Raw genomic sequence first — 11,701 nt, 5'->3', positions numbered from 1 at the left:
GAAATACATGTACTTAGATATATCAATATTTTACCTCAATAAGATAGGAAGTTTTCGAGCTTTTTTCTTGGGGAATTGCACCTACATCCCACACGATAAGTGGAATTTTCTATCGACACTACCGCATGATAAAATAATTTCGCTCTCGGGGTTCTCAGTCAAAACTAATAACAACCGTCACGGGCTTGTAAACCTTGTTAGGGTCACGCTTTGATTTATAACTTACTGGAACATCTATCATTTTGTTAACCACCTGTCTCGATATTTCCCGTCTTCAAAAACCTGAATTCGTGCTCGCCAGTAAAGGCATAAATCATTCGCAATGAACCCGGAATGTTCTAATGATTTAAAGAGTCCCGTAAATTCGCAGCCAGTGAAATAAGTACCTGTACATGCATTAGCACACGTGATCCTCGTAGCAACCACTCACAGCCTCGATCGGTCCGTTGCATCCTAGTTGCAATATGCATCTCATTATCTTGCCTCTTGGCCTCACCAGCAGAGATGACGCTGTGTAATATAAGCTGCATCATCATCATCGCGACAAGAACCGCATCCACGCCATTTTTGTTTTTCCTCCACAAGCACTGCACACGTCCGTAAGCGTAAGCCGAGCAAACATGAGGTATATTGCGGTAGCTCTGCTTCTTACTATCCTCCTCTTCGATGTTGTCGTTGGCGATGGAGTGAAGGTATGATCCTTGAGCAACTGTCTTTTTATGTTCATGGCTTTGCCAACATAGCGGCCACTAAAGAGATTGCGTTCCTTCGGGAGATGTTTTGCAGTAGTAGTATCTTAAATTTATCAATTTTCCTCGTAGTCATAAACCATGGCACGTTGGCGTTTTACTCTTTGACAAACTATAGTTTGTAAAAAAAATTACAGTTTGTTGATAGAGAGATCTAAAACTTCCTGCTTTTTTCGGTAACTTTAATATGAAATCATTTTAAATTTTCGGTCAGGGCGTTTTAACAACAGAATTTTAAAAATGACACGCATTTCTTTATTTCATTTTATTCAGGGCCTTAAGTGCGACGGATTTTGATGCAACCAAAAGGCCACGTATGGATAAAATAGGCGAGAACATAATGCCGCAAAAATTATATCCAAATAAATAGAATCAGACGCTGAGGAACGATTAGTGTCCAGATTATGTGTAATGTCGAGCTTTTGGGATAGAATAGTTGGTAAATACGCCTCGGAATCAAATGAAACGTGGTTTGTGCATCTTACTGCGGGCTCCATTTTGAGCGAAATATGGCAATATTCATGCAGCAAAACAATGTGAAACAGATGCACTCATCCGGTGACGGGACGATTCATTAGCTACGAGATTCATGGTCCTGCGCGTCACATATTATAGTGATCCAATAGCCCAAATTAATGATCTTTTAAATTGGATTTTCCCCACTGCACAGAATCATATCGTCAAGAATTAACGGTTATGACTTGAATTTCCAGTATACTTTGCATGAGTTGATCGGGAAATATCACAGAATCTATGACCATGGGCCTCGAGCTAGACCAGGAGATGGCGCTGCTTTCCTAGCAGCGGAGGCTCCTTTGGTTGGAACTGAACTTCGCTGGTTCACGAACGACTAGGAAATGCATGTGTCACGGTTGCGTTACTACCAACAAATTAAACACTCCCGACCAACGCGGCTTTTGGGTTTTTTTTTTTACCAATGGGGGGGGGTTCTACTCGAGGCGGGCAGTCTTATAGAACCTTTAGCTGTTACTCGTGGATTTTGCTTCGGTGTTTGCGTTCTTGCACCTGTATTCAAGTATATTCAAGCGTTAATGAAATCTCATCTAGGGTTTCTGTGTCCTGAATTGCAAATTATTTTGTGAACAGAAAATGGGATTTTTTCAGTGAATTATAACATTTAACATTGAATTGTCAAGTCACTATTATAATTCACTGTAAAAATCATTACTACAATATACGACGATTTTTAAGATGAACTGCATTCACACGTAAACCTATATTTCAAAAAGTGGCCAATCAGCCGTTTGGAGACACAAAAACCCACATTACAAGCTTAATGGACGATATCTAATCCTGGGAATGTCTACAAAGTTCCTGAATTAATGAAAGCTTCCTTGTGCAGGTTGAAGACACTGAAGAACTGTTTATGCGTAACTTTATTTTTCACTGGAATATAGGAACAGTGCGTTCTGTTTAAAACCCTAGTCTTCATTCACAGGCACAAGCCCCAGACAAACATTCCCCAGCGGTGGCCGACAGCCGCGCCCGCCGCGCCGTGCCCCACGCCGGCCTGATTAACCCGGCCGACCTGGGCATGCGGCTCAAGAGCCGACGATCCGATCCGTTCCGTCGGGCTCCCAGGATGAAGCGCTACAGGAGAATGGTCGAGGATCCGGAGATGTACAAGCGAGGACTACCAGGAGGGAAACAAATCCGGGTCAAGAAGGCATCGAAAGCTTAGGCGATGTCGCACTAGTTAGAAGGTGATACTCCTTAAATATTATTTATTCATTGTTGGTAATATTTCTCCCCGTTTTGCGTTTTTAAATTAGCTGCAATGAGACACGAATCCCATGTATCACAAGTTCAATAGGCCTATACTCTTTGTTGTTTTTCACATTGATGGGGTCGTTCGGGTAATTTACAACGTCGCTAAAACACAACTTCAAATCTTCTTGGCCTTATCGTATATGTGTTTTGTACAACTTTTATTCAAAGTAGTTTTAATGCTTTTTTCATGGACCAAATATTGCCAAGAAGCACATCCTAAAGACATCAGCGTCAAATATTCTGACCGAGAATCTGTCTTTCTGATTAATTATAATTCTCTACATTTCAGTTTGACAGATCTCAAAGAGGATAACAAATTCTGAGCAGGCCCAGTAGCAATCAACATTCATCGGGAAAAATGATAACGATGGCTACGCGTCAGCAAGAAAACAAACGATTGACCTCGGCCAAGGTTCCGTTTCCAAATCGTTTAGATTTTTACTATGTGTCTCTAAGTGTACTTTTTAGCACAATTTAATAGGCAAATGCTACATACATATAATTATTTCAACCATAAAACGAACGGTCATTTTTACTTTTAGTTGACATTCTTTAGTAAAGTTTAAAAGTTCGGGCTTCAAAGCATTAGGACTTTTGTTTAGTAAAAATAAAACAATGTGAGCTACTGATAACATATAAAACAAGGCTTAAACTTGAAGATTGCTCAATATAAAACCTGAGAGTAAAAATGAACAAAATAGCACTTTGTCTTTCAGGTCCAGTATTCTGTGTAGACCTTTTTCACAACTGAAAAAAATGTATATATTAAAGTTTGTATTACTCTCTACTTGCGAAGTTGTGTTTCCGGTTTTTCGAGAGAGGTGTTTGATGGTGAGATTTAACTGGAACGTAAAGTGGTTGCAAATTATTCAGGAAAAAAAACAGGAGCGCCCTAGTGGCAACTCCAATGTAAATCCATAGTTTCCTACCTCCATGCCAAGATCAGTACAACCATAGACTCATCATTGTTGAGGAGTCTTTCAATTTGTTTGATCATTTGTAAATTCTAAGCAACAAACTACCAGAAAAAGCTACACCCTTAAATGAGAATGCAAAGACAGTTGTCTACGCCCTCCTAGTATACGTTGAAATTGTGAAGTTCAAATGTCTGTTGCAGTGTAAATCTCCCTGGATATGCCACTCTCAATTTCGCGCACTGTGATTGGTCAACGCGTTACAAACTCTTGGAGGCACACTATTGTGAAACGCCCGTATTGTAGATGTACGCGTCCTGTGACTGCATGTGTACAACGCATTAATGGCACCCTCTTTATTCACTTTAATAAACTGTAGGCGTGGTTGTACAACATAAATAACTCGTAGATATCATTCTACTATAACCAAATTACATGTTTTTATCAAATTAGATGCAAGTAAAGCACTGCACTGTAAACTATTTTGGAATGGAGAGACAAGAACATCTGGAGCTTCAAGATCGAACTTGAAACTTCTGCAAAGTTATAAAATTTGCAATCTTTTCTGGCGCAACGAGTTAGTTGCTTATATGTACTCCATAAATTGCATAAAAGTATAAACATTATGTAACTAATACTTCATGTTCTTTTATTTTAAATCTCAAATGACAATAAATGAAAACAGTGAACCAAATTGATTGGTAGTATCACCGACATCATACACGTGTTCTTCAGTGGTTTGAAAACAGGCAAAACAACATTCAAAATGTGCACAACGAATAATCCATGCAAATGACAACTGTCAAAACTTGGCATATACTTAAAATCCGAAATACTTTCACATGTATTCAAAAAAGCATACTGGTAAATGTCATGAACTCCAAAACTGAGATGTAAAAACTGGACAATTGAAAGTAATGAAATATGGTAAACTCTGTTCAAAAATATACCTACTTTTTTAAAACATTTTAATTTGAAATTGAAATTGTCAAGGTCATGTGGAACATGTAAAATAAGACGATTGTAATATACGACTGTATTTAAGAAAGTAAACCGAAACACTCAATTTAGATATGAATTTTCTGAATTGTAAACAGTAACTTTAATGTAATTATTTTCCGACTCCTTTGTATAAATGCAGTCTGAAATGGGAGCCTATTATTTACTGTCCACAAATGGATTGAAAGCTTCTATTCTATTGTTATAGCACATTAAATTAAGTGACGGTTTCAATCACTTTCTTTTTCAACCTGACTTTTTTTCTGAAATTGTTTTCATCTTTGAAATGTTGTTTCTTGGTATCTCCTGGAGAGAAATTGGAAAATGAGGATCTAGTATTTCTGCAAATAAAAAACAAATGAACAAACAACGCTACTAACAATGTAAAAATATTTAAAGAAAAAAAAATGAACAATGTACAGAAGGTGGGGGGGTTGAAACTGAAATTCATTCTCAAAGAGGAGTGTGGATGGGTTATTTTCGAGGGTTATGTCCTCAGAAAAGCACAATTTCTGCCCACAAAATCAGGCCACAATATTGGTTTCAAAGGCAGAATCAAATTGACAATCTTTTAATGAAGCTACGACAGCAAATAACAACAGAGGGGGTATACCGAGCTCCTAACGGTAGGAGGAGACTCGCCTGATCTTATGATGCTGCAGTCTCAGGCAGTTAGTGATCTCTAACATAGCCGCCGAGGAGGAGGATCCCGAGTAATGACTCAGCCGTCGTTTCCTCTCCGCATGCCTGCTCAGTTTACGGCCTGCATTCACCTGGGGAATCAACAAGCCCAAAGCCAACAACCAGTACTAGAAATGTTGCTGTTGCAACCTACAGTAAATAAATCTAAGACTTCAAATTCTTGGCACTTGTGTTCTCAAGAGGAGATACTTTTCAACTCTCTGGATATATTAAACCAGCCAGCAAATCATCCTATTGCACTTTCTTTTTCAGTGATAACACTGAGTGTGTCCATATTCTCCTCGGATAGCAAGAGGAGACATTTTAAAAAACTAGGGGCTAAGGCAGAGGCAGAGGAATGACAAGTCAGTAGTATTCGGTGTCAGGATTTTGTGATCCTGATCAGTGTATCAACATCTGAGAGTTGGCCAGCCACTCTCGCCTAATTATGCACACAATGTGGACTTTCAATAAGATGGGGGTATTTATACAGGGGGTATTTGTTAAAAATCAATGCATCAATACCACTGGCTCTGTATCACAACTTACACTGACCGAGTAAGCAGTCCCTGTTGATTCATTGTCGGTGTCCTGCTCACGGTTCACCTGGATGTATGGGGTACTTAGGATGTCAAAGCGCCTGACCATGGGAACAACTTGCTCTTCTCTCTCCCGAGGGTTTTCGGTCTGGTTATGGCCAGCCTTCCGTAAAACTAGGAACAGGTTAGTAAGCAGATTTCTATAAGTCTATGGTAATTGATTTGTTGAAAACAAAAATGTTGGATAAAGGAAGAGCCCGAGATAATGGACCGATGTCCATGCCATAAAGGTAATAGTTTGATGGTTAATCTCTTCTCCAGTATGCTTCCTGTCCTTCTGAGATGATCTCCACTGTGATATGGCAGTTGTATCAAAATACTCATCAGCTATGTTACAATTTTACTGCATCAACTGCACATTGTGAATAAGTTGTCGGTTTGAAATATCTATGCAGGCGGAATAATGGATCAACACAACTCAACCTTGAACTCACAAGGGGAGTCAGGTAGTTTCAAGGAGAAAATCATTTCTTCTGAGCTGTCCTCCTGGTCCGAGTAGGAGGGCATGGTATCCAGCTGGCTAACGTAATGCTGTTTGGGAGAGCTGGCAAGCATGCCTATGTAATAAAGTTGATTAGTTTGTTCCGTCAAAATGTAACACATCTCTCACACCTTCAATTTTGTTGGTGCTCTGCCTTTACAGATAGAAAATAGTAGCTATAACTTTGCAATAGATGGTTGGGAAAGATTTACCAAATTGTCCACAATGAAAAAAATACACTTTGATTAATAGAGAAAAACTGTGATTTATGAACTGTCTGTTTTCAAAGTCAAGTCTGAGCGAAATGAACTCTGGTCTTTCACAATTAATGTTATTATCAATTTGAAACAAAGCATAGTTTTACCTAGCTGTTTCCTTTTGGCCGGTTGTTTGTTTTTTCTTTGGATTTTAATCAGCTCCCTGGCTTGTTCTTCACTGTCTTCCTTGGTTTCATATTCAGATGAAAGTTCCTGACTTGCATCCTCATCTGGTCTTTGACTCTCATCTTCCTCCTGGTCAGAGCTGTTTCCATCGACCGTGACATCAGATATCTTCACATTCTCCCTCTGGACTTTAGGATCATCAACTGATGATCTTGCGCCATCGCCTCTGAGGTCCCGACTCTTGGTGCAGGTGCTTATTCTTGACTGTGAGAATATGCCATCCTCTGATGACATATTTCTCTTCACACAGGATTTTTCCTTTCCCTTTGCCTTGGTCTTGTTACTGATGGTGGACACAGCTTCCTTGTCGGAGTCTGTGGGCGAGCAGACGTCCCTCTTTGTTGTTCTTGGTAGAGGATCGACTGCTTGGGAATGCATTGGATGTTTGGGTACAGGGTGGAGGACCTTCTGGCTTTGTTCCTTGAGGTGTCTTTGCATTGTTGAAGGGTTCTTGTTACTCTGTACATCCTTCCCAGCTCTGTCCCTTGAGGGCCAAATCTGTTGAATTCTCTTATCTTGATTCCCCTGTGGTTTGTGTTTGGCATTAGAGACTGTTTTTCCTCTTTCTTCCTTGAACTCATAAACATCTTCCTCCCTTTCCAATAGATGATGGAGTTTCTTGATCTGCAGGGGTTGTACTGTATCCACACTAGGGACCGTCACACCTCTTTGTTTGCCATGCTGTTCACGCATGACCTGATTTTCTTGGTCAAGTCCCATACCGGTCCTCCTGTTGCATGGTTTGCTCCCCTGCTTGCTTTTCAGTCTGGAGGACTGCTTTCTGGTCTTAACAGCCACTTGATATCGCTTTTGTCCTTTCTTTCTCTTTGTAGCTACTGCCTGGGGAGTCTCATTTATTATCGCTTCCTCTGTGCTTTCATCACTGCACTGTTGTTGTGATGGGGGTACAATTTCTCTGGGCTTTACCTGAGGGGCAATGGCTGCCACTGGAGATGGCTTCAACTTGTTCCAAGGTCCATGCTGGTTTGAAGCATCTGTTGGAGACAACAAGGGCAGAGCAGCTTGATTTCCCCACTGAAGGATAGGCCCTGATTGCCTGTTTTCTTGGCTGGAGCTACTGCCTGTCTGCAGGTATGGAATGTCCGGTCCTATTTGTTGGTTCACTGAAGATTGGTCATGGGTATTGTGCCCTTGATAGCACTGGTTAGTTGTTGGTAGGTATGTCTCCCTGTTTTGGAGGTGTGGTACTGACAGTGCAACTGATGTGGGGGTGAGTGAGATGCAGTTGCCGTGGTTACTAGATGATACACTGGTTGGGATGACAACGGGGCCAATGCTGACATTATTTGGTTGAGAATGCAGTGGAATCACCTGATAGCCTGGATTCTCATGATAGCTTCTCATCACCTGGTCATTGTATCCAATCTGCTGATACTGAGGCCAACCTTGCCAAGAACGTGGTCGATGACCAGTCTCAGTGACAGATGGGATCAGGCTGACCCCAGCCTGCCGACTGCCATGGTCATCTCCTCGAGCCATGGCCATTTGGGGCTCCTTAGATTTTGCAGCCCCCCTCTCAGATTCCAATCTCTGTATGTACTTCTGCTGGTCCAGCTGTAGGCTGGCTAGCTGAGTCTTGCAGAATGCCTCCTGCTCTGCCTGCATCTTATCCATCTGCTCCCGGTTCTTCTTCTGCTGCTCTGTGTAAGCTTCCACCAGGGAGCTGACCACTCTGTCATCACGCTGTTGATCGGCTGCAGCCAGTTGTGCCTCAAGGACTTCAATTTTGGCATCCTTCTACAAATGAGTATCAAAGAAACCTTAATGCAGTGAATTCAAAGTGCTTCCAATGACTTTCCACACTGAAGACCTTGTCCGGTGTTCAATTTTTAGAGGATATGACTGGTTGTTAACAAATAAAAAGGAAATTCAAGAACATTTGCCAACCCGTCCCTAAAATTTGTGCTCAACAAAAAAGGGTTTTAGACATATACTGAACTTACAGAACGGACTCACAAAAATCAAGTGTGAAAAAACTTTGGGGGTCAAAATCCACTGCATAAAAGCTAGGATGTCATTAAGTTGAAATGACTTATGGAGAGGTTTCAAGGAGATTTCGTACAGCTGTAAGGTCCCTTTGCATTGAGTCAAGAGTAGTCTTCTGGTCTTCTCTGGCTTTCACTGCACCTAACAGTGTGTTGTGATAATGCTTCAAGTCTTCATTGACTGCAAGAGAGCACGTAGACAAAAAAACCAAGGGAGTCAGCATTCACTAAAAGGGGGTGTGCATGGAATTAAGCAAACCATAAGCAATGCCACAGCATGTTATGAGAGGATGTGATTTGCTCGTGAATGTTCAGTGGCGACGACGACAATGCCTGCACAAGTGCTTCGTCATTGCACGTGAACAGGTGTCGAAATCGAGGCACTTTCATTGTCCGCCTGACCTACTTTTCTGAATGAGGCTGCCAAACTGGCTGGCGGACTCCGAGAGATTTTTGTCCACGTCCTTCCTGATGTCTGTGGCAGCTGACTTGACTTCCTCAGTGCACTCCTTGACAAGATTGATAAAGGTGTTGATTAAGTCCCTGAAAAAGTAAATAAAGATAATGATAACAGAACACTGTAAGTTTAAAATATAGCGTGATGAGAAACAGTACAATAGTTGCTTGGAATTTATATCATGAAGGGAAGGGCATATATCTTCTCAGAGCACTGACATGTTGATATTTATGAAGACGGTAAATATGTAACTATATTGAGAAAGACAGGACGAACAACATGTGCATATGTAAATGCTGCAATTTGTGATGAATTCCCCTTTAATGACTTCAAAGGCATTTTTCAACATTCCTAAACTATTTCAAATGTCATAATTCATAACTTTTTTTTCCAAAATTTGGATGGAACTTTGAAATTGGATTTAGTTGGCATGTGTGATCTATTCCCACCGCATACAGGAAAGTGGCTGATTTCATTTTTTTTCCAATACAACTGGGTGCTAGCTACGGAGTAGGAGGTGAAAGTTATGAAGAAAGAGTCTCAAAATAAAAAATGGTTCTTGATTTCAATTGTTGGTGTACCTTTCATCACTTTCTTTGGCCTTCTGTTTGTTGCTGTCTAGTTGTTCCTGAAAGCTTTTCTTTCTTGAGGAGGAATTTTTGTCAGGTTCCTTGTTGAACAGGGGGGCCTTTGACATATACTTCATGTAGAATCTCTGTGGGTTATTTGAATTCTGAAGAAAATAATTAAACCTCAATTTCAAATTGAAATATTGCAAAAAGTCAACACTTGGTCAAAACATATCTGTTTAACCTGAATAATTTCAATGTAGGGATTAAATGATATGTATTAACCATTAGAATAAACAAAGCTCTGATCTTGCAAAATTAATGATTTCTCCATCTTCATTTGTGCTTTTCTGTTTCCATTACACCTACAGTATCCAAGGACAAGAGCACACTTTTTTCATTTAACATCTGTCAAATGTGAACTCCTCGATAATGTTGAAATCCATAACAATTTCTGATATTTCTTCTCAGTAAATGTTCATAACTACGAGTCACTGCAACAAACACATATGGAAACAATAGAAATTAATTTGACAATAAACGTGGTACATGTAAATAAACTTGATGAAATTTATTTTATTTAAAAGATGAACTCTATAAAATGTCACACAATGCAAAACTCCTCAAATTGAACAAACTGTCCCCCAACCTAAGGAGAGATTCACAGTACAAGAACAGAGACATAACAGTGAAAAATTCAAGTACTTCTGTTTGCTGTGAGAAGCCCTGTTGTTGAGACATCATCTGAGAGAACATGTCAAATGAGCTGGATTGGGAGTTGTCCACCTGTGAGCTCATTATCTGTGAGTTGCTTTGGCTCAGTGAGGAGTTGAACGCTGAGTCTTCATAGTCACTGCGCAACCCTGACCGCTGCAAAAACTTACTAAAAATGTTCAATCACCCAATTTTTGCTGAGAATTTTATAAAAAACCAAATAATTGAATTCAAGACACATAATAAAAAAAAATCAGGTTTCTTAAATTGTGATGACATTTTTTCCTTTACAAGAGAAATACAAAATGCAATATTTCTTCAAACTTATTGATACTTGTTTGGTTATGAAATTACTGTTATAGTAAAGATACTTTTAAAAGGAAGACACAGCGTAGAAAGAAACGATCATTTCTAAATCAATGCCAAATCACAAGCAAAGGATCTAATTAACCAAAAAATGTAACTTACGATGGATTGGTACTGTAAAGGTCCTTGGTACCTAGCTGATTATTAAACATCCTGAAATTCAACGACTCTACACTTTTCCAACTGTCAAGTTCCTATACTCAAGTTGTCAAGTTCCTGTCAAGTTCCTACCCTGGGAAAATCCTGTAATTAAAAAATGACTGTTTCACAAAAGGAAAAAAACCTCTTCTTTCATATTACAATCTAAATTTGCAACGAAACAAACAGCACATAGGCCTAATGCATCACCTCTGGACAGTGGCATATATATTCTTAAGATGGGGCATGGGGATGGGCAAAATGGATTTTTGTTCAAAACCGACAGTTTTTCACCCTCTCCATTGCCCACAAGAAAGGATGCTGACACTTAAACAAGCAGCAACGTGAGGCAAAGCTAGCTTGATTAACTCAAACCCTAATGTTAATGGCATGGAGACGAAATTATGAAATTTCTGGCCTCCTTTATGTTTACTTTATTATGTCGTCTGCTCTGGCAGCAGCGAAACGGCTGCTGTTTCGCAAAAAGCAGACGACATCACGCCGACAGTTTAATCAGTTCTAAATACTTTTAATACTTTCACTCACAAAATCCTCCCAAAACATTCTTTCCTTAAACAATTTAGAAAAAGACTAAACTGAATCATAATTCATCTGAGAATAAAACATAAACCTTACAAATTACAATGGCGATTTAAATCTACATTTTTACCCAAAGGCACTCTGTCACTTTTGTCGGTACGCCATCTTGTTTTAATAGGCCAGAAAGTTTATTGCTAATGCGCGTGCGCTCTTTTATTAGCAGGGCCCCGCCTATTTTTTCCCATCTGATCTTT

The 11,701-nt window shown here is 39.9% G+C and overlaps 1 protein-coding gene across 4 annotated transcripts; it reads right to left on the bottom strand.

Annotated features, from left to right (window-relative positions):
* Window positions 1-2,953: 2,953 nt before the first annotated feature.
* On the bottom strand, window positions 2,954-11,669 carry LOC110983696 (uncharacterized). Of its 4 annotated transcripts, none has more exons than XM_022243165.2 (10): window positions 11,578-11,669; window positions 10,872-11,012; window positions 10,395-10,572; window positions 9,702-9,853; window positions 9,070-9,206; window positions 8,741-8,844; window positions 6,579-8,415; window positions 6,168-6,290; window positions 5,684-5,847; window positions 2,954-5,226 (listed from the first exon to the last, which is right to left on the bottom strand). In XM_022243165.2, exons 2-10 carry the CDS (start codon window positions 10,919-10,921, stop codon window positions 5,074-5,076), a joined length of 2,898 nt encoding a protein of 965 aa, XP_022098857.2. In that variant the 5' UTR covers window positions 10,922-11,012; window positions 11,578-11,669; the 3' UTR covers window positions 2,954-5,073. The 4 variants fall into 4 exon arrangements, with proteins under 4 accessions (XP_022098857.2, XP_022098858.2, XP_022098859.2 ...); XM_022243166.2 differs by having other exon boundaries at window positions 5,690-5,847; XM_022243167.2 differs by lacking the exon at window positions 11,578-11,669 and having other exon boundaries at window positions 10,395-10,568; window positions 10,872-11,007.
* Between the last annotated feature and the right edge of the window lie 32 nt (window positions 11,670-11,701).

Source organism: Acanthaster planci, linkage group LG04 (assembly GCF_054643075.1).
Source record: "Acanthaster planci isolate LZ-2023a linkage group LG04, COTS_SCS, whole genome shotgun sequence".
Taxonomy (NCBI): domain Eukaryota; kingdom Metazoa; phylum Echinodermata; class Asteroidea; order Valvatida; family Acanthasteridae; genus Acanthaster; species Acanthaster planci.
The sequence above is the reverse complement of the archived record's forward strand: the minus strand, read 5'-3'. Positions and strand labels throughout refer to the sequence as shown.